At 36.3% G+C, this 24,601-nt stretch overlaps 1 protein-coding gene across 6 annotated transcripts in view; it reads right to left on the reverse strand.

Moving 5' to 3' along the window:
• The window catches only part of DNM3 (dynamin 3), a 571,744-nt gene that overhangs the window by 264,415 nt on the left and 282,728 nt on the right, over window positions 1-24,601 (reverse strand). For all 6 annotated transcript variants that reach the window (XM_060133190.1, XM_060133198.1, XM_060133181.1 and 3 more), the window contains one exon: window positions 16,109-16,222. In XM_060133190.1, the coding sequence (XP_059989173.1) occupies window positions 16,109-16,222 (114 nt within the window). The remainder of the gene's footprint in view (window positions 1-16,108; window positions 16,223-24,601) is intronic.

Raw genomic sequence — 24,601 nt, forward strand, 5'->3', positions numbered from 1 at the left:
TGCCACGTCAAGACTGGAAATCACAGCCCTTGAGTCTCAGTCGGGGCAGCAGAATTCAGGGGGGGAAGCCGAATGCAACCCCTTTTTCCCAAAGACCGGAGAGGATTTTAAGTACATAGATGGAAGCTTCTGGAGATCCTGCTCCGTCGCCCCAGTGTTCAGACTACCTGTTCAGGACAATGCCGTTGTACAGTAGTCTGCACATTGGTTAGACTGGGCAAGGGAGAGCAACGCCATGGACAGCTGGGGACAAAAGTTGCTGTTTCCGAGGAGAAGACATTTGTTTGCCCCTTTTTTGAATCTCATATACAGTGTTTTTCTTCACAGGTTTTGCACAGTAGGGACCAGGAAGCCCTCGGGACACTGCCGAGAAAGGACTGCTCGAGGGAAGACCTGTGGGTAAGGCCTTCTTGACTGCTCACCTGGGCTATGACCAGGAGAGCCTAGGTGGGGAGCCAATGATTTGCTTTCACATGTGAGAGAAACTGAGGTATCTGCATGACAGATAGGTCTGCATTTAATTTTAAAAGAGCAACAATGTGTGGTACATAGTGATTTACTAGATGTTATTCAATTTCTGAAGAGTTTAACTATTTTCTTAAGTTTAAAGGTTTTCCCACTTCAAAATGAAATATGAAACACACCCCAAACACTTAAGAATAATTTAATGAGGCTGGTTTTCAATTGTTGAAATTGATAATCCAGAGACCTAAAAACTTATTCGAATGAGGGCTGTAGTATAACTTTTAGCATCCCAGGATTGAATCCATTTTGCCCCAAAGAATACTTGCTATTATTAAAATGCTACTTGAATAGTGCTTTTCTTAAATTTTATATAATATAAACATCAGAAATAATAGTATCTAACAATAAAAGAAGAGGCTGCCAAGTTTTTGCCTACCAGACAATGCAGATGGGACTGGTCCAGAAAAGAGCACCAACCCAGAACTTATTGAGTCAGCAATAAATAAATCGGAGAATAAAAACCTCTATGTTCAGATATCACAATATATATCTCTGTATTGCATTTTTTAAAAAATCCAAGAATGGTTGATAACTGCTGGTCAGCTGAGCCCTCGTGGCTATATTTTACAAGGCTTCTACTTCTCTGAGCACTTAAAATGATAAGGTACTTTGTCTAGAAACCCACTGATAAAAAAGGAATTTGTAAACGAAAGCAAAGTTTTCTTTGGTCAGTTTCCAGCTGTCCTGGGGGTGAAGGAGGGTGGGAGAGGGGGAGGAAGGTGGGAGGGAGGAAAACCCTCAAGCTGAATGAAATCCCAATAGAGAGAATAATAGAGAAAGTCTGGGTTGCAATATGATCCATGCTGAACTTTAGAGATGGGTTCCTTAAAGAACGTTCTGGAAAAAAATGTTACTGCCTCAACCCCCATTTATATCTACCCCCAAACAATTCTATATAATGAAAACATCTGTTCTTTAGGCTTTTGTGTGAATCTAACCCCTTTTGTCCTCCTTTAAATTCTGTAAAGTTACATTGGTTCCTTAACAAATCCTTTTCTAAATCATACATTTTGCAACAACAATTCAAACATTGTCACAAGTTCTCTTTGGCAAAACGTTGTATTACCAAAGATTCCCCACGTTATCTTTGGTCAAGACAATTTATTTTAAAAATTACCCCTTTGATCATTCCAAAACTGGTACAAAAGTTTTCTCTTTTATTCATGGTTTTTAGTTAAAATATAAAAAGCAAGGATTTATTTTAGCTATTTTCTCCAGTTAGATGATACAATGTCATCCTTTTTTTTTCTTCTATTGTATCTTGGAGGCTTCCAGATTAATTATTTTTAATAAAACAAGTAAGATTTTAAAACTCTATATAGTTTTTTTTTACATAGGAAAATTGAAAAAATCTATTAGGTAACTTTATGGGAGCTTATTTTTTTAAGAAATATATTTTTACTAATTGATATAGTTACTAAAGAAGATAGCTATAAGGTACTTTGGCAATATTTAAGATTTTTCAAATTTGGGGGTTTTGTTTGTTTTTTTACTCCATAGAAATAACTGAATTTCCTAACTTGCTTTAATTTCATGTTTATTTAATTTAAATGTCTTTCTTCATATTAAGTGGTCTTTTTGTTTTAATGAAACAAACCCCCACTGGTTCCTCACCTATTTTCTCCCTCAGGATTACTTTTAGTCTGGAGACAGAGGGGACCCGATGGTGTCCTTGGCATAAGTACAGGAGTAGGAACATAAGAATTAATTTGCAAAAGGGATAGCCGAGGAGCCCCTGCACGTGCTCAGTGAGCCCTGGCAACTCATTTTTAATTCAAGCTTTTAACAAATGGGAAGGAATAGTACATCTTTTTAAATTCATGAACTAAATTAAAAATCAAAAGTAAAAGCTCACTTTATAAACCACTGCTGACTGAAGGAAGGATGGTAGTTTATGCGCTGGTATACATACTAACATGTATACACACACATATCGTAAAATAACCTTATCTATTTCCAGAGTAATTAGAATAATGTTTAACTTTCTTTTGATATTACTTTGTAAGGAAATATACAAATGTTTTAGGGATCATGGGATCTATTCCAGAGGAAACTAACCAACAATGAACAACTTCTACTAAAACTACCCCTGGATGTAATGGTAAGTGTAAGTATTAAAATTAAATATTGTACATCGTCAGAAAGAGAAAATTGCAAGGCCTGTCCAAACTGTACTTCATAGAAACTTAGTAGTTTATTTTGCATTTTAGCGCATGGTGATTGATAAGTTAGACCAGGTACTGAGTTAAAATGAAAAATTTTTCCGCTAAGAGAAGGAAATTCAGAGCCTTAGCTTTAACACCATCATTTCTTAATTGGAAAAGGATCAACATAAAACAGTTTATTTACATTTTCAACTCCCACTGCTTTTTTAAGCCATAGATCTCAAAACCAAAGAAAATTTATTTACAGTGGGACGAAATTTCACACTGATCACTTTCTTGCAATTAGTTAATAGGTTTAATGTCCTTCCTGCTTGGTATTTGAGCTTTCGGCCAAGATAATGTGTTTATATTTTTTAAAAACCAAAATATACTATCTACCCCCACCTCTCACCCTACAGACCACCCAAGTTTTTCACTTTGTGGGAAAGAGTTCAGGCACAAAACTCCTAATGAAGGAATTTTCTCCCCCCACCCCCTTTTTTTTCCCCCCGGTTGAAGTCTTAAAGCTGTTATAGGACATAAAAAGAAAATACAACTTGGTAATGTAGAAAAGTTCACTCACCCACCAGAGTCCATCCTTACTAAAGAGAAGCCAAAGCTTTTGATTACTCTACAAGAGATTTGCTCTTCTCTGAGGAGACTATCCCACCCATCTCAATAATGTCTAAATAATAGCTAAGAGACCATCACTCATAAATCCCAGCTTAAAATAACTAGAAGTCAGGCTTTAACCTAAGAAAAGACAGGAAATTCCTGAGTAAAGATTGAAACTTTCTTACTTGGTTTCTTCTACCTTTTTAACCTCGGTGTGCTACAAATTATTTAGGTAGAAATATTTATCCATTTTTTGAAGATCTCTTATTAAGAATTTTTATCAGTTTTAATAAATAGAGATAAAGAAGTAAATTAAAGAAAATAAATCTTAATTTTGAATTTCCTGACTTAACTGTGACAGCCAGTTTTCTGGAGTTGATTTGGTTTAATTTTGCTGTAGAAGACTTAGAATATGATTCTATTTTTGCATTTCTTTCTTAAGATAATAAACAAAAGACAAAAAGGAGGTGTAATAACCATATTAAAAAATACATGGTATGATAATAATATAAATAGCTTTTTTATATTTTACCTAGTATATTAAGTGATAATGAATTAATATTTACTGTACAGTTTAGAAGATAGAAAAAAATCTTAAATGTTTTTTCAGTCTTCCATCAGGTTCAACATAACCAAAAAGTGTGCATATGCCACATACTTACTAAAATTGTGTTTTTAAAATCTACTAGAAACATAAATTGTCCAAAAGTCTTATGAGTAGAATAAAATCATTTTTCAGCAAGATTTTTTCCCCCCGAAAAACAGTTATGGTTTTTCAGGCTCAAATACATTGGGTATCTTGGTTTAATAGAACTGCTTCATATTAAAGGATAACATGAACTCACAAATATTTCTTTCTATTTTTTCAGGTTGCATGCATCATTCCTTTAATTGAGCAGAGTTAACTGGATCAAATTATTTATGGGAGAGAGAGGGAAAGCTATACAGAATTACAGTAATTTTAAATTTCCACCAATATACTCTTTGTAAGTGAATCACTCCATAAATATTTTCTGTTGCACTGAATGCAGCAACAATAACAAAATAGTTTCTTAAGGTATTTGTTTTTGCATACTCTGGCCTTGTAATTATTTAAACAGCAGCCAAGTTTAGTGATGTTTTTGATTCTGTCAAGAAAAAAAAATAAGTCCTCTACTCAGAAGTGATGACCAGAAACAGAATCTGACATTTATTTTTTGAAATTAAATAAATAAATGGAAAGTTGCATTTATCAACTCTTTGTTAAAACTGTACCATATCTAATCACTGCATAAAAGTTCAGATGTGTAGAATACTGTCATTTTTTTCAGTCTCTAAAAACTATTTTGCTCTCCATAAACTTTCTATTTGCTATTTTCTCAGAATTTTACAATTAAAGGAAAATAACAAACTACTTGTTTTCCTTAAAATTCTTTGAAAAAATCCCTAAGTACACATTCCTTGGACAATAAGGTTTTGTTTTGTTTTTTAAAATTCTATTTATTGGAATTTTGACTATCTGGATATTTTATTTTTTAAAGGGCAGGGAAATTTGTTAAATACCTCTACGGAAGTGAATTGATCATTTATATTAAAATAACCAGTAGAATTATTCTCAAGTCACCAGAATTAAATTTTCTAACTGTATATTTAACAACATTAATTCTTTCTTATATGAATTTTAAGGAAATTTTCCAGAGGGTCTGGCTTTACTTTTTAGATACGAAATGAAGCTTTCTCTTCTGTGTTTAAGGTACTATTTTGTAACTGCACTGCACTAACAATGTCCAATACACATTGTGAGCATCCCTGTGGGTAACAACTTTTTAGTTTATACCCTTTTGATTCATGGCACAGCCCTGTAGTTAATTAAGAGGAAGAAAACTTAAGCTCACAACTGCTTTTTATTTGGTTTTCAAATCCATACTTTAAAACTTTGCATTAAAAAATATGAGAAATTTATATAAGTTCCTGTTGCTTAATAAAATATTGATAAAAATACATCCCCTTGTCAAAATCCCACTAACAAAGCATCAGATACCAAAGTCCGTTTGTTGCATTGTCAAATACATTAGGCTCATTGATTATTTTGAAAATGGCTGCCATTTCCATGTAAATGACAAGTTTCTTTTTCATGGGCTAGATTATGGTACTTACCTATTACAAGAAACATGTATAAACATAGTCTTTATCTTTAACTTCAGTTTTAAAATATGCAGAGTTTTGTGAAGAGGAAAAACATCTGGTTCAATTACTCTGAACTCTGACTGCATGTGGGCCAGTAGTAATATGAACTGGATTTAAGAATAAACGTTGTGTTTAGTCTTTTTTGTTGTTGTTTTATCCTTAAAATTTCAATGTGAGTTTTCTGCTCTGTCAATTATCCATGTTAGCACATTTGGAATGAATGTATAAGTGTACTTTCTGAATAAAGTCAAAAGTCTAACTTGTTTTTAGTTCCATAATGTTTTAATGTTTAATTCTATTGTGTGTTTTTCTCCCTTTCCCCTGACCCTCCAAAATCACCAAATCTGGAAAACAGACTGATTGTATCTGCCCATGAGCAAAGGAAACCTGAAGGAACCAAGGGCCTGGCTGGACGGAGTTGTCATGTGTCTGCCTGTCTACACTTGCTGTGCAGAACATCCGCTCACCTGTACAGCAGGCACAGACAGGCAGTCACATGACAACCCAGCCTGAATGACAACCAGCCATTGAAAGAAAGCAGCCCTCACACCATAGCATCTACACCAAGAGCTACAACCAAAATGAGGGGCGCGGGGGCCTGGGGTTTTAATTTGTTGGTTTCTTAACTCTTATGTATTATTATTATTTTTGATTCAAATATTGAAACCCACCAAAAGTAAAGTGAGTGGTGCTTATGAAATATAATAAAACCCATTTCTGAAAATGTTCCTGTGCTTTCTATAGTTCTCTTTTCCTAATCGTTGTCAGTAAATTACTACCCTTGACATTTATTGTACACAGCTTTTGAGCAGCACCCCCAAAATGAATGTAACAAAACAATATAACCTCAGTCTGATGTTTGACAGAATAAGTGATTCTAACAATTCTACTCCAAAAACTAAGTTTAGTTTTCTATATCATCATGACTTTTTAAGACACAGAGATGAAGAAAAGAAAAAGAGTGAAGAGATAATATTCCAGGGAATAATGTATTTTGAGTTAACAAACTCCGCCAGTTTGGGCCTGGGTAAAACACAGTGAAGAGAGTATTTATCTCCAACATAATTTTCAAGTGTATTAAAATATTTGCCTCTCTTCTTTTGATATATACAAAGCTGAAATTGAAGCTTTGATATTTCCAAATGTCATGATGTACATGATTTATTACTGCCATTGTTAAATTAAGAAATTAAGAAGGAAGTACAGTTCTAAGGGTGGAATTTACGGGGCCAATGCATTCACTTGGAATACATGCTCCCATTCACTGTAAATTTTCAAACTCTTGAAATGTTCAGGCAATTTAATTATTTTCAAAAAGAACAAGGAAAGCTATTACTGGATATGCAGTGTATAATTTTGCCATGTCTTTTGAGGATATGTCAAAACTTTATACACTGTGAACTAGGGTGAAATGATCAGGGTTGGCTTGTTTATATGAATATTTCAAATATTCAAGGGTAAAAAATGGGGAGATGGGTAAAATTAAAAATTTGTCAACTTTGGTTTGGTTCACTAACATGTCAACTTCAGTATTTAAAATTAATTTTCATCTTTCTTAGAAAGATTCTGGTCAAACTTTAAAATATATTGCACAAGGCTACCCAAAATTTTTGCTTTTTTAAATCTAACTAAACATTTCAAGTGTATATTTTGGATTAAAGCAAATCATTTTTATTCAGATATTTCATTTTTAAAATGAAAGATTTAGTCATAAGGATAAAAACTCCCCGAGGTTCAAAATTTTTATTATTATTTGATATTTTACCAAACCTGACACCATAGTTTCTTAAAAACAACAACAAAAACAAAAACAGTGATTGGGTAAAACTAATAAGTAAAAATATGATTAAGGCTAAATTCTTGCATTTACAATCTGGCCTAAGGAAATATGTCATCTGCTAAAACATGCTACTGCAAAACACATTATGAAATGAAGGTTTTTACCTTAAAGAAGAGTCCCATGACTAGCAAATAAAGTCCTGAACAATAGTTCACAAAATGTAAAATATAAACAGGAAGACAATATAAAAATGTCTCACAATATTTGCATAAAATCACCCAGTTGTAAATGCTTTATACAACCTGTAGCAAATGCCTCCGACAGGAGTCCGCATATGGATCATCCTATTGGACCCTGCAAGGCAGTGCCAGGACAGTGCTTGAGAGCTCTCTGGCTGACACGATAGCTGGGTCATAACATAAAGGAGACTGTTCCATTACACCAAGCTCCAAAGGGAAAGCTAAGGAGGCCAGGCCAGCGCAGTCATCCTGTAGTGAACCACTCCAGGATGACGTTTCAAATAATTTTCCCTTAAAACATGAGGTTAACATATTGGTATTACATTCTTTTTACTTAGCTTGAAAGAATGTCATATATATATATATATATATATATATATAAATTCATTAAATGAGGTACATTTAAAAATTTTACTCTTCCAGGAAACGGTAATATAAAGGGTAATATTTTTCTTCCAATATAAACTTCTGAGTACAACAAATAATACATATGAGGGAATGGGTGTGGGTTTATAAGTATTTTTAATAAATTTGAAATAGCATTTACCATTATGGTTTGTTGAATATGTTTTTCAAAAGTATAAATCTTTGCATAATTCTAGAACTTGGAAATGTTTACATGAAATAATCCCACATTAAAAAGCATAACACAAGATAGCTTATGTATATGAAAAAGCACATGCACAACTATGATCATGAAGAATTTAAAGTAACATAAATGTTTTAAAGTTTAATATTTATTGAGACTTTTTTAAAATAAAAAATATCTAAATTTTGGCTAACTAAAACAACTCAGCAAGGAGTGTGACTAGTGTTCACAGGGTCAATCCTGACCTCATCACAGGGAGCATGCGGACCTAACAGGAAACAGAATCTTGAAAGTCTAAGTGCAAATGGAAGGAGCTGAAGATTTCTGTAACTTCTCCATCTCACAACTTTCACCATCCAGGGACATAGCTGTCACTTCGTTTCCTATTACCAAAGTTACATGTGTCATCTGTTACAGTTACATAATAAAAACAATACTAAGTAAATATCCCTATAAGGGAATTATATAATCTCCTTATCAAGCTTTCCAAACACATCAACCCACAAAAATGAGGCCTGTAATTTTTTGAGTCCGAAGAATGTCCTTATTTCAATGCAGATTTTGGATTTTCTTCAATACTGTAAGGTTAGTACATTTCCACTGGAAATGCTTCTGTTGAATTACCCTACTTTCCTAGGAGTATTCCATTATGATTTTAATCTTCATGTTGGACTACCTAAATGGAATAAATATTGGCTATGTACTATCATTGTTCATAAACTAGCAATCCCTTTTTTTTCAGAGATTTCAACTACCATTTACACATTTCTCATTGATACTAAGAAAAATAAGACTCTTTTCTCCTTGAATCAGAATATTCTATTCTTTTAAATTTTGTATTTTGGAATAATTTAAATAAAAGCCATCACATTTTTTTTTCAAATCTGTTTCTAAAGATTAATGTAGAGCTATCTAAATCCACAATCTTTTTGAAATGATAGTTTCTATTTTATTCCAATGCCTTGCCCTTTTCTAAATCCCTCCAAAGAACTGTGCAACAGGGAGATCAGCTTGTGCTTTGTGACCACTTAGAGGGGTGGGAGGGAGGCTCAAGAGGGAGGGGATTGGGGATACATGTATACATATAACTGATTCACTTTGTTATATAGCAGAAACTAACACAACATTGTAAAGCAATTATACTCCAATAAAGATGTAAAAAAAAAGAACTGTGCAAAATATATTTATAATGTATGAAAATGACACTGGGAAATTTATTTTCTGCTTAAATTATCTTCAATCCAGGAAGTCATATAGTCAGAGGGAAAAAAAATCCATTAACCTTCAATCATGAAACTTAAGAAAATTTTAAGATAATCTACATCTAAGGGTAATTTTACCCTGTAATTCAATAATTTGGTTTAGCCACTTGTGATACCAGGACATGATGAATTACTATGCTGCACTTAATTATTTATTTGCTCAATCACATCTTCACTTGGCCAATATTTACTTAGCGTCACCTCTCAGAGCCATGTCTACTGGTGGTAGAACATGGAACAAGACAGTGGCTCCTGGGCTCAAGAAGCTTACAGTTCAGCAGGAACTTAAAAGCATTCAACCAATACTTAACACGTGTGATGAGTTTTGTCAATTTTCTCCTTTTGAAAAAATCTCTTAAATTCATCCATTTCTATCAATTTCCCTCAACCCATCCAGCCCAAGCTACCATTATCTCTTATGTATACCACAGCAATAGCTTTCTACAACTCCCCAATTCAGTTTTGCCCTCCTCCAATCCAGTCTCTACAAAGCAATCACAAAGATCTATAAAACTTTCAAATCCTATTATGTGACTCTTCAGCTTAAAAACTTCAAAGGCTTCTCATCATTCTTTGGATCAAAATCCTTAATCTTTATAGAGTCCTTTTCTCTATTTGTTCCAGTCACAGTGGCCTAAATTCAGTTTCTTACATTCATCAGGCTCTATCTTGCCTTAGGCATTAACACAAACTTTCTCTGACCACTCAGTTTAATGTCCCCCCATGCTGTGATTACCATCCCAGATACTCCTTAAGTCAAACACATCATTGGATTTATCTTATTCACAGTTTGTAATCTGAATCTCATAGTTGTTCCTGATTGTTTATGTTTTCTTTATCAGAAAATATCCTTCCTAAGGGTGGGTACTTTGCTAACCACTTTATCCTTAGTGATTAGGATAGTGTCTGGTACATAACAGGTGCTCAGAATATATTTGTTGGGAAATGTTCAGGTGATTAAGAGCACAGCACGGATACTTAGTAGCTGGCTGAATTAGTCTCTTTGAGTCTCAATCTTCATTTCTAAAATGGAGAATGTAAATAAAGTATTGACTTAGTTCAGTGCCTGATAAACTTTATTATAAATAATAAATGTTAACCATTATCATGATGATCTTCATCAAGATCATCATTCAGACTGAAAGCTGGCCTTCATGAGCTTAAGCAGGTAGAATGAATAACAGAGATATTTTTTACAACCACAATTACTTTAGAACTAGGGAGCATCTTGTTAACTGAAAGTCCATTTGGCTTGGTTGAGCATTTTGACTAATTTGGATATACAAAGGTGAGCCTGCAATGAAGGCTGGACTAGATGCTAAGAAGAGCTGAGTGGATGTACATAAAAGAATGAGTAAACACCTTGAGTTTGGGGCAATCCAGACTGACAGCACTGAGGGGAGAGATGTGAAGGGGAAGAGAAAGAGAGAAGCCTATGTACTTTCCTTGGGCTGGGCCAGCACATGGCTAGAGCTGCCAGTGACACACCCAGTGCCCACTAGTTAAAAACTGCTGTGCAGAGGGTTATCTAATATGCTATTTGAGGTTGTTTGAATTGCTGTATTTCTTCCTCAAATCCTTAGTAAATATAAGTACTACAAATATCTTTATATTATTATTTTGATAGAAATCAAAGGAGCTGAGTATCATTCATCCAAGATCCCAAGGGATATATGTGGACACACAATCCTGCATGTCCAAGCTCTGTCCTCACCCCCATAAACAGTTCCCCCTTGACTTGGGGTATGCACAATGACAGAATGCTCTGGAGAGGATGGACCCAGGAAGAGGTCTATGCAACCCCTAGAAATGCATTCAGAGCCACTTTTGTACAGAATTTCAGAGTCTGGGGTACTGGAGTATGATTTGGAAGGACAGCCAGGTTTGGGTAAATCCCCTTGGTGATTAGTTATAAACTATCTAACCACGTACAAGATGGTCTATTTATTTTCGTGTTGCAGAAAGCCCCAATTTTTGAGTAACGCTAAAGGATAACATATAGTCAAGTACATAGATTAATTATGTTTTCCATAACCACTTTGTATTATATAGATTCTCTGAAGATAACACATTGAAATAACACTGCCTGGGACACAGGTGGAAACCTTTCCATTAAGATCATCTGTCAGTAACATTACAGATAACATTACTGTAATGTAGAATAATGGTTCAAAACATGAGGTCCACAGATGTCTGAGCGTGTTCACGAACCCATCTAAGATTTAAGGGTAGGGAGGATAGTTATATTAAGGATGGGGAGAAAGCAGGAAAAATGATGGGGACCTATTATTACCATCATGCCAACTCTAGCTTAAAATTATTACACAGGGTTATCATGCTATTGCCTCTGCCAGTTTGGATAGGAAATCACATAGTTTGATATTATCATCTCTAACCCATAGGCTGGTGAGGAGGCAGCATAGAAAAGTCCCACTGAAGGAACAGGATCTGAGTTCCATTTTACTGCCTGAATCTTACCATTGTCTGCTGAAAAATCCCAGATCCCATACATCCTATCTCACAAAATGAAATGACCAAATTGGAAATTAGAAGACATGTGAGTGAAAGAATGACATTATTGTAGGAGGGCATAGTATTACTTGAGACAACAAGAATAAATATATAAATGTGATGCCTAAAAGATTATAAATGCACTTGTTAATATACGATTTCTTAGAGTCCTACAAACTCCCTTTGAGGTGATTTGGTCAGCAACAGTCCCCATTTGATAAGCTAAAACTGAGGCTCAGAGAAGTCTGACTTGTTCCAACACTGGCAGTTAGTCGTAGCAAATTCACATCCTCCAGCACCTCACCCTTTTCATTGCACCAAGCATATGGTCTACAGGGTCTTTTGTTCAATTAATCGCATCTTGAAAACAGTTTGAACCATTGTTCTTTAATCACAAATACATTTCATAAGTCATTTATATTTATTACAAACCTGTCAAAAGTTAAATAAAACCATATCTATTCATGTGCCATAATATGCTATTTATTCAACAGCCAATTAGATTGTAATGAAAACATACCAGTCTAATTACACAAGAAAGCAGGAAGATGAAAGAACATAGAAACAAATAACAATTCTCTATGAAAATCTGAATATAAATTATTAAATAAATGATAAATCTATAACTAACCTAATAATATTTATGGTGTCACACTTGCTTGACTAAGAGAGATAAATTGCTATGTAACAGGATTTCCAAAGTGTGTAGATGCTGATGTGACAGATACCATGGCAACAAAGTACAAGCACTCAACTTACCAACAAACTGACTCCAAAAGTTGGGTAAGGACTCATGCTTATTTTCACAAAGGAAAATTGTAGATTTGGGGTTTTCAAGGTTGCCCACAGAAGCATCTTTAATCCATATCCAGAAGCATAGTTAAACTATGACAGCAAGGCATGTATGAAATCTAAGCATCATTTAAAACACTGCTAATAAAGGATGGGTATTCAGGGTACAAATTCAAGGGGCCAAAGAAAATTCACTACCTCTAAGCCCCACCCTCCTGACATTTCTTCTGACCTCCTTTCCCCATACCCTCCCTTCCAGCCTTGGCTCCCAGCAGACGCTAATAACTATTAGTTGAATACTGGTAAAGAGCAAGGAACAGTGCTGACCCCTCCCTTCTGCCCTGCCCGCAGGCTCAGAGGTGGTCTGTGGTGGTAGGAAGTGCTGGCAATAGAAATGGAGCAGGATGGTGAACCAGAGTGGTGGTTACCAAGGGGTGGTAAGGTGGGGATGAATGAGGATGGCTTCAGGGAGAAAAGGCTCTGCCCCACTGACACATACTTTGAAGACAGGGGTCATGAGTCAGGCATTACTATTTGGAAAATTTCCTATCTGGTTTCTTGAGCAGAGTTTTTCATGAGAAACAGTAGCTCATGACTACAGTGTAGCTGTATGTGGCCCATCAGTTTGCTTTACCCTGAACTTGAGCTCTCCTCTCCAGCCAGTACAAGCCACCATCTTCTCTTGCCTGAACCACTGATACAGTCTGCTAGCTGGTCTCCCTTCTTTTATTCTTGCCACCCCAACTCCATCCACACACACATTCCATCCCACAAATCATGCCCAACCCAGCAGCCAGACTGATCCTTCTAAAACGTAAATCCAATCAGGTCACATCCTATTGACACAGGCCAATGGTTTTCAATTATCCTTGGAATAAAATCCAAATCATTGGCCTGACAAGGTACCTCTGATTCTATATTTCCTACTTCTCTCTCCTTCTCCTCCTCCACCTCAGCCATAAGCTTCCTGCCCACTGCCACCCTGGAATGTTCTTCAACATAATCTTCTACACAGTTCGTCATTCCAGTCTCTGCTCCAATGTTACTTCTTCGCAAACACTCAATCTAAAAGTCCCTCCCCCGTCAGTTTTTAGCTCACTGACCTATTTTCTTCAGGGCACTTACTATCCGATATTGTATTGTTGTTAGCCTACTTGTTAGCTCCATAGAGCAGCATCCTCATCTGTCGTTTTCCCTTTCTTAAAATGATCTAAACTAAGAAAACAACACTTTTCTAAACTTTTTTCATCTAAATCAGTCCAATCTATTTTAAGGGTCATTATGACCTACCCTTCCCACCCAACACACACACACAGCCCACCACCTTCCACACACATACCTTTAATAAAATGTTCTCTGGCACTTGGTTAATATTATAACTGCACACATGTATTTTCTATCTATGGTAACCAAGTGCTCATGAGGGAGCTTCAGCAGCAGAGATTTTGTAAAAATTTTTTCTGAGTTTATAGCAGAGAGAAAGGGCTGACTGGTGACCATGAGCTCACCAAGCTCTCAAAGCCTCTTCCTTCCCTACAGGGAGCATCATGTGCCTTCCAACAGGCTTGTTTCAGAAACCCTAAAGCCATACTCCGACAGCAGTGGCTAATCCCAGAGTCTTCAGGGCCCCTGATACTAACACTCAGGGAGAGGTCAATGCTGGGATGCCTGGTACTCATCTTAATAAATCCTCTGTGGGATGAGGTTGACTTGGAAAACTCCAGCACCTCGGAGATTCTTGCCTCCATTTGTGGTTGAAGTCATAAGCTCTGGAGCCAGACAGCGTGTGTTCAAATTTCTGCTTTGCTACCAAGTAGCTATGAGACCTTGGCAAGTTAGTTATCCTCACCAACACCAAGTGTTCTACCATAAGGAAAACTGAGTCCTATAGAAATGACTTTTCAAAAGGTTGTGTTTTTTCTTCATTTACTCACCTGAAAAATGGGGATAATAATAGTACCTATCCTTATGGTTGTAATGTGGATTAAATGCCTTAATTAATAAATATAAAACACTAGCTATTACTAACATGATTCCTCAGCAAAATCTTTTGCTTTGCCTAGAATAACTGAGAATGGCCCATAGACCAATATGTATTTAAGTGTACATACATGATCACCTACTTGTGAACACTTGTAAACAAATACTTGTAAACAAAATGCATCTAAGAGAAGATCTAGTAGGGCAACTGAATACAAAAGAAGATTATGTAATTACTGATGTTTATATCTAGAAAGGCATCTCAGAGCTCCTGAGGCTGTTGCCTTTAAACACTGGAGCTTCCACAGAATGAGAGAGAGATCTAAGCAGCCAGCACAGGAAAGAAACCAATGCTAATCCTCAGACTCACAACAACCAATTCCACGTTTGACTGAAGTCATTAAAATATGTGACAAAAATTTGAAATAAAGCTTTTGAGTAGAAATTTTCTTTGGACCTTTCTATAAGATCTGATTTCCTTTACTGCAGAAAATTTAGTGCCCATCAACTGATCATCTGATATTTATTAAACACATTATTTGCACAAAGCATTTAGGAAAAAGAAAGAACTACATAGGACATGAAGTTTTTCCTCCAACAATTTACAAAAGCACCTTGCAGTGCTTTCAGAAGATATCAAGCCAAGAGCGGAAGGACTTTTAACTCTGAAACGCGTGCCTTTTATAACCAAATACAACTGACACAATCTCACCTGTATATAGTTTTGCTATCACAGAGTATTCTTATCCAATGTTTGCATCTGCATTATAAGCCCCCCAAATTTCTCAAGTCAGACCAGAGCTATTAAAATTTCCAAAACACTGCTTAATTTCCATCCATGCCCTCCCAAATTTACCAGTATCACTTTATAGCACTTTAATGGCTCTGTAAGACTGATTTTTTTGTGTGTGCTTTTCTATCAGACTTAAATGAGTAATAAGTCACAGGCCCAATATTATTAACATCTAACATGAACCAGAACACCATAATTATCATAATTCATGCTTTTACATAGATATCAAATTCTCAAAGAAAAAATTTGTATAAACAATTATCTAGTACTCACTTGAAGACTAGTGATTTGGACATTTTCAAAAGCCTGTCATTTGAGACAGATGTCACAGCAACAATTCCAAAATGCTTTATTAACTCTGCATCACTGCTATTAACTTTGCTCTTACGATGCTCTATTATCTTGAGTATTTTCAACACATTATTGAATGAAAATCGCTTTCACTATATCACTACCTTGCCATTATTACAAAGAAGGATCCCTAACTCCATTTCTTCAGGGAAATAAATGTGACTACAAATAAAAGATATTTGAGGGAACTATCGTAAAATTTTAAATCTATGAGGAAAAAACAGTGCTTCTTCAAACATCCCAAGCTAAGTCTTACTGAAAAAAAACCACTGGTGCCTTAAAATTGTATATCACAATACTATCAATTAATTTGAAAGAGAAACATTTTAATTTTAAAAATTCTGTCACTTCTGTGGCTCACCTCATCATCTTTGTACCAGGATAAGCTTTCAGCAGTAAGGACGAACCAGTATCCCTTGGAGCCTCCTTTCATGATGCCAATGTTGCTGATGGTTAGCCATCCCTTGCGAATCACCTTCAAGAGAGCACAGATCAGCAGAGACGTTTAATTTAACATGAGCCCATGGGGAATGCACGTTTGCACTAAGTTAAAAACAAGATACAAGTTACAATAAGAATAGCATTGTTCCCTCAAAGCTCACCTTCTATTAAACTATTCAGAATAATATATCTTCATGGTTCCCTGGTGGCGCAGTGGTTAAGAATCTGCCTGCCAATGCAGGGGACACAGGTTCAAGCCCTGGTCCGGGAAGATCCCACATGTCACGGAGCAGCTAAGCCCACATACCACAACTACTAAGCCTGCGCTCTAGAGCCAGAGAGCCACAACTACTGAGACCACGTGTCAGAACTACTGAAGCCCGCGCACCTAGAGCCTGTGCTCCGCAACAAGAGAAGTCACCTTAATGAGAGGCCTGCACACTGCAACGAAGAGTATCCCCCGCTCGCTGCAACTAAAAAGAAAGCCCACGCACAGCAACGAAGACCAAATGCAGCCAAAAGTAAATAAATAAATTTATTTAAAAAAAAACCAAAATAATATATCTTCCAAAAGCACAGATAAGCAGAGGGAAGTCTCTCCCATCAAATGAACAAAAATCAGAATCACAGACTTGTATGGATGGTGGAAGCAGAGAGACTGAAACAGGCAGGCTAATAAATAAGGCAGACTAATAGGCTTGTGCCAGGCCTATTTATGGCAGTGCTGCTACAATTAAAAGATATTTAGTTGACTGGACAAACAACAATAGACTCTCCATGTCCACTGTCTCTTATCCCCTTCCAGCCCACTGGCCCATTTGTTTGCCTGGTTTGCATCTCGTTAGGATTTCTACCAGAGACTGGCCACCAAATGGTGAAAAGAAAAAACAAGCCAACCAATTAGTTCCTTGTTAACAGCTCTCAATAAGCTGAATGGGGGAGAAAGCTGAAACAATAAGCTAAAATAAAAGTTTGGAGGTTTTTAATGGTCTAGGTTTATCCATCTACCTCTGGTTGTTATTTGCCAAGCTAAGAAATACATAAGAGTCTTCATAAAAATATTTAAACGGCATTTAAATTTTTAAACATTAACAACTTGGAAAGAAACTACCTATAAATGGCATTTAAGTGAAAATCTGTTTTTTCTCACAGCTTTTATGAAGTTAAATTCTGTTTTCCATATGGCATAGTTTACCATCTCCTCTATGTTAGATAATTTTTGTTGTCATAGAAATGAAATGTATATGGAATTGTATATTGTTCTAAATGTCAAAAATCACCCTATACCTACAATGTCCATTATCCTAAACATTCTGAAATATTTTTTTTTAAAATTACTTATTGAATGACTGAGTGTCACTTCCTAAAGGAAAATGAAAATAACCTAATAATAATCAGATTTTATGTTTATATTTATATTTTATTTTTCAGCTTTCTAGTTGAAGAAAGTCAATCCTAGGGAATATTGTGAAGTAAGCCAAGGTCATTATTGATCTTCCAAGCCTCTTTCCACAATCCTAGTCTCTGTCACCCTTGATTCCCTGTTTCAGTATCTCCTAGCATCGCCCATTTTCCTTTTTAACTCTTTAACTTTTACAGACCTCCAGGTAGAAACCCATTCAGGCCCAGAGTAAGGCAGTTCTCTCCATTGTTCAAACTCAACTCCTTCTTAACCCTCTGCTTCAGAAAGAAGGAAACAATACTTCTCAAAGTATGGTTTCTACCAGCTAATAAAATAAAATAGTTATAATAAATAACCATTGGGATGCTTTCTAACAGTACAGATTCTTGGGATACCTATAAGTCCAAAGGAATCAGAATATGTGCATATGAAACCCAGGAATCTACATTTTAACATTTCCCAAAGTGATTCTTATTCATACTGAAGTTTGAAAGCCGTTGCATGTATACATACGATCAAAACTTCATTCGTCTTAGAGCAAATAATCTCATTTAATTTTTTAGTAAGAAGGAACTGGTTATTTCCCAATAAGATTGTTACCCACACTACCAGGGCTTACAAATAGCATATTAATTATAGTACTTAATGAAAGTGTATTTACTATTTCATTCTATCAGGCATCTTTGGACAAAGAAGAAGTCTTCCAGATACTCCACAAATTGCAATAAGAAAATCACTATTTCACCCATTGATAGAACAGGCTGGCTTTCATCAAGGAGAGCCATGAATTTAGTTCAACAAACATTTGTTAAGAACCTATCATATGTCAAGATGAAAAAGCATGATGATGCCACACCCCTGTCCTCAAGAATTTTAGTTTTGTAGGGAATGAAGATGCATAAGGAGACAATTTCAACATAACAGTGTAGTAAGAGAGGTATCCTTAACAAGAGAAGGAGGACTGGACACAACTTAGGTAATGTTAATAGGCTTTCCTTGGAGACATGATAGCTTGAAAGAACCTGGCAGAGAATTAGAGTTAGGTCAGGAAGTAGCTCGTTTGCCTATTTATTTGTTTTCCATGAAGAAGGACAAACAAGAACAAAATATAAAGGAGCTACTTCATGCAGAAAATGTGAGGTGGGATGAAGAAATTGAGACTGGAGAGGCAAGTGGGGTAAAGCCAGAGTCGATCCAGTTCAATAGAGCACCAATTTTAGCGATAAAATTTGGCAGTACCAAAATAAATTTCAAGTACACATGTAAATTTATTAAGTAGATATGACCAATGTATTACTAAACTGTGTACATCTATAGAAATACCCAAAGAAATTCTAAAGTATTATATGAAGATGAAGTAAATATTTTAAGTTTTTTATTTTGTGGGGGAAATGTATTTTATTTGTTACATTTATAACTTTATTATTGACTTCTCTGTGATACAAAGCGAGGGCACTGGCATCAATATATATATATATTCAATACTAATAAATCTTAACTGTTTCCTTATTTTCTAGATAAAATATGTATGTAGATGTTCTACTATATCCTCCTGCATTCCAACGAATTTTGCATGCTCCCTGAGACAAACTAGGTTATGTAAGCTATTGCAATAAACCAAGTGAGACATGAACAAGGTGTGAAGTAAAGCCACGAGCAGAAAGCATGAAAATAAATAAACCTACTGGAGAAACACCTAGGAGACAAAATCAATAGGACTTATGACTGGATGAAAGGGAGATTAGTGAAAGTAAAGACTAGAACTGCATTGTACAGTAGCCACTAGCCACATATGGTTATTGAGCCCTAGTAACTAGTTTAAACTCTGATGTGTGGTAAGTGTAAAATGCACACTGGATTTTGAAAACTTGGTACAAAAGAAATGTAAAATATCTATTAAATGGTTGGGTTTTTTTTCTTTTTTTGCGGTATGCGGGCCTCTCACTGTTGTGGCCTCTCCCGTTGCAGAGCACAGGCTCCGGACGCACAGGCTTAGAGGCCATGGCTCACAGGCCTAGCCATTCCGCGGCATGTGGGATCTTCCCGGACCGGGGCACGAACCCGTGTCCCCTGCATCAGCAGGCGGACTCTCAACCACTGCGCCACCAGGGAAGCCCTATTAAATGTTTTAAAATGATAATATTTTAGATATATTGGGTTAAATAAAATCTATTCTTAATATTCATTTCACTTGACTCATTTTATTTTTTAATGTGGTTACCAGAAAATTTTTAATTTACACATGTGGCTTACATTTTATTTTTATTGGACATTGTGCTGTTCTAGAATGATTCTGAAACTCATGGGGCTACCAAATCAGAAGGAACAGAGAAAGAGAACCAAGTTTTAGAAGTAGGGGAGTTGATGATGAATTCAGCCAAGGCCATGTTGAATCTGAGGTACCTGTGGGAGACACACATAGACGTGAACTGACCTCTGAAGCAAAATGGAAATGTTAGGACTGGACATGCAGACTTGCAAGTCATCAGCCTATATACATAGGTGGCAGTTAAAACTGTGTGAAAAAGCAGTGGCTCACAGTGGAAATCCTGGGGAAAAGACCAACTTTTAAGAGGTGGTCAGGAATGTCAGAAAAATAAGAGCAGTGAGGTTATGGAAGCCAAAGGCAAGGGGAATTTCAAGGAATGTGCCATTGGGAGTGTCAGATTCAGCACAGAAAGGGACATATAAAGTGCAATGCAGACATCATAGTGTCTTTAACTATGCAAGTTGAAGTGAGGTGGTGGGATAAGTCAGACTTCACTGGGTTGAAAAGTGAATGGGAAGTGAAAAATGGAGACAATGACTAAAGAGAGCTCTTTACAGAGGAGGATGAAAGCCAGTTGAAACCAGAAGAAACACAGGGTCAAAAGAGGTGCTTTTGTCATTGCTTTTGTTGCTGCTGCTGCTGCTGTTGTTTTTTGGTTTGGGGATTTTTTTTTTTTTTTTTTTAGTATAGGCAAGAATCAAGCATATTTATTGCTTGAGGAGAACTAATAGTACAGAGTAAGAGGTTGGTGATATAGAAAAATGATACAAGGACAACGAAGATGGAAATGAATGAGATGAAGAGCACAGGGAGGGGGCTGTCTTTGAACAGGAATGTGAGCCTGGGAGGTTGGAAGAATGAGGGTAGATGTAGGTTCTCTGAATGGGAAAGGTTATAGTTGACCTTTCCATTTCACTGGATAAGAGAATAGATAATTATCTGCAGGAGAGTGAGGCTGAGAAGTTGGAAAGAAGGTTTGAGGATAGTGTTAAGCACTGGGACAATCAAAGAAGGTTTCAGGATAGTGTTAAGCACTGGGACAATCAGTAATTGAATGAGACAACATAACTGGAATTAGTAAAAAAAAAAAAAAAAAAAAAGGTTGACAAAACACAACACTAAAATCTCCTAGAAGATAATATAGGAGAAAATCTAGATGACCCTGGGTATGATGACACCTCTCTAGATACAATACCAAAGACACAATCTATGAAAGAAATAATTAGTAATCTGAACTCCATTAAAATTAAAAACATCTGCTCTGTAAGAGACAGTATCGAGAGAATTAGAAGACAAGCCACAGATTAAGGGAAAATACTTGCAAAAGACATAATTGATAAAGGACTGTTATCCAAACATACAAAGAACTCTTAAAACTCAATAGTGAGAAAACAAACAACCCAATTAAAAAATGGGACAAAGACTTTAACACACCTCACCAAAGATACACAGATAGCAAATAATCATATGAAAAGATGCTCAATATCACGTCATCAGGGAAATGAAAACTAAAACTACGAGATACCACTACACACCTATTAGAATGGCCAAAATCTGAAACACTAACAACACCAAATGCTAGTGAGGATGTAGAACAGCAGCAACTTATATACATTGCTGGTGGGAATGCAAAATGGCACAAACACTTTGGAAGACAGTTTGGTGCTTCCTTACAAAACTAAATGTACACTTCCCATGTGATCCTTGGTATTCACAATCACAATCCTTGGTATTCACCTAAAGGAGCTGAAAACTTAGGTACATATATGCACGTTTATAACAGCTTCATTCATAATTTCCAAAACTTGGTAGCAACTGAGATGTCCTTCAGTAGATGAATGGATAAGTAAACCATGGTTCATCCAGATAATGGAATATTATTCAGCACTAAAAAGAAATTAGCTATCAAGCCATAAAAAGACATGGTGGAATCTTAAATGCATATTACTAAGTGAAAGAAGCCAATCTGAAAAGCCTACATTCTGTGTGATTCCAACGATATGAAATTCTGGAAAAGGCAAAACTATGGAGACTTTAGATCAGTAGTTGTCAAGGGTGGGGTAGGGAAAGGGAGAGATAAGTAGGCAGAGCATATAGGATTTTTAGGGTACTGAAAATACTCTGATATTATATGGATACATTATACTTTTTTCCAACCTAAAGAATGTACAATACCAAGAGTGAACCCTAAGGTAAACTATGGACTTTGGTGATTATGATGTGTCAATGTAGGTTCATCTTTGGTTTTAAAAAAAATGTACCACTCTGGTGAGTGATATTGATAACAGGGGAGGTTGTGCACGTGTCGGGGTGGGGGAAGATGAAGAATCTCTGTACCTGCCTCTCAATTTTGTCGTAAACCTAAAACTGCTCTAAAAACATAAGGTCTTAAAAATAATGGCTGGAAGCTAAGAATGAAGTCCATAACTTGCAGGGACACAATCAACATAGTTGTATTATTGCCTCTAGCAACATTCTGCACACTCGACATAGAAAAAGAGAAGGTAAGTGGGAACTGATCCAGGGCTCTGGACCCAAGTGACCTAAGTACCTGGGTGTAAAGATGTTGAAGGTTTGGGGCAAGAGAGTAATTTGGGTGATCATCCATTTAATCTAGGCCAGGCAGAGAAATGAGGCCAGGAGGGGGCTAATAGAGAGGCAGAAAATGCAAGAAAAAAAAAAGTCAGCTACTATGTAGATAAAGGCAAGAATAGAGTTTGGGGAATTTAAGAGGATGTGAAGCAATAAATTGCCTGATCTTATTGGCACCACTGGATTCACCTCTCAAAGATGCAACACTATTTCTAGAAGTATTGAACATTATAGCAAAACAGATATTTATTAAATATCATTTAGTCCAGCGAATATAGTCAAGTAAGCTATATGGAAATTATGAGCTACTAATAACAGTTAAAATGAAATTTGCAAAGAATTGACATAAAAGTAATTAGAAGAGATTATTATATTCTATGACATTAGTCATTTTAATTGCAATAGGCTTTCTCACTTGGAGAGAAAAAGAGGATTACAGCTGCCGTGCTATGAGTACACATGGCCTAGATCCCTTCATAGGAATCCATGGAAGTGTGTTCAGCACTGAAAGCTGTCAGCAAGTAGCTGTCATAAAAAAGTTTAAGAAGCTCTGGTCCAATCCCAATCCCTCCTGGGGGAAAAAAAGAAGCATATTTGCCAAAAATGGACTTTTTTCCCCAATGACAAACAGCTCAAAATAAGAATTAAGAAAAAGTAATTCCTAATGTACTTTTTCACAGAAGAACTGAGGGAGAGAGAAATCACAAAATCAAGGAGAAACAGTGGAACAAAATAAGAAAAGGCAAGCATTAAGGAAAAATGATCAGAACACAAGAGATAACAAAACTAAAGCGGGGTGGGGGGCTTCCCTGGTGGTTCAGTGGCTAAGACTCTGCGCTCCCAATGCAAGGGGCCAGGGTTTGATCCCTGGTCAGGGAACTGGATTCCACATGCTGCAACTAAAGACCCCACATGCCACAACAAACATCCCACACGCGGCAACGAAGATCCTGCGTGACACAACTAAGAACCAGCACGGCCAAATAAATAAATAAATGAATATTTTAAAAATAAAAAAGAAAGAATACTAAGGGGAAATTAATATAACAAAACAAAGGAAAGTAGGGAGAAAGAGAAGGCAAAGACTAAATAATAAAATTTGAAAAGAATGTTAAGCCAAATGTGATTATAGTCTCTTCATAGAGAAAGATACGTTAATTTTATATTCAAATCTAAAATTCCCAAAATAAATCCATCAACATTTAGTACAATAGCCATTTACAGCCTCTTAGTGTTTGAATGTCAAATTCTGTCTTGAGTGTCCAAGTAAACAAGAGCATAATTATATGACTGGAAGGGATCTTGAGAGCTGAAAGGCCATGTCTTACTTGTAAGGCTTGAGGCAAACCAGTTTTTAATATGTATTGCTGTAAATATCACCCAAGCTTCTTTTGCCAGATATAGATACTTTGAAAGTGGAATAGGGGGAGGGGAGTAGCTCAGCCTCTCCTCTTAAAGGCAAGCCTATTCTAGAGAGTATATGTTCTAGTTAGGTCCTCCACACTATGAAAAGTCAGGCCTTCTCAGGCTTGGCAAAACCTGTATGTTAGGGACAAATTCAGACTTCAACATCTGGCCAGCACACTGGATCATAAAATTAATACACAGACAAGGAATAAAATTATGGGAAGAAAACAGTACATGTGGAAAAGTTATAATGTGGCCAAAGCTTTGGGCCTTGAACTTTGTGAGCAGGGCATTTTGACCTTGGCCTTATTTATGGTAGACCATACAAGTTTTTCTCAGGTTTGCAGCTGGCTTTTAACTGTTGCAGCCTGTGTGTGGAGTTTGTAACCACAGACTATTTGATATTTTGATCTTGGTAGATTACAAAAGGCTTTAACCATAGGTGAGTAGCTGCTTCCATAAAGGTAGTTCACACACCGCAGGGCTGACGTTGGTGGATCTGCAGAGCTGCATAGGCTCAGCAAGGGCACAGGCCAGGCAGGTCACTCAGCTGGTTGGGAGGGACCTACCTTTGCGAGCACAGGCATCCACAGGAAATAGGCTGCTTATCCTTGAATTTGGCCGGCAGAGATTTTCCTAAACAGGTGTGCCTGGGGCAAGAGTTCAACTATAGGGAGAAAAGTCTTTCTAAATACAGGCCTGATAGGCCTCAGGAGGGAGAATTAGATTTACTATGTTTAAAC

This window comes from Lagenorhynchus albirostris, chromosome 2 (assembly GCF_949774975.1).
Source record: "Lagenorhynchus albirostris chromosome 2, mLagAlb1.1, whole genome shotgun sequence".
Taxonomy (NCBI): Eukaryota; Metazoa; Chordata; class Mammalia; order Artiodactyla; family Delphinidae; genus Lagenorhynchus; species Lagenorhynchus albirostris.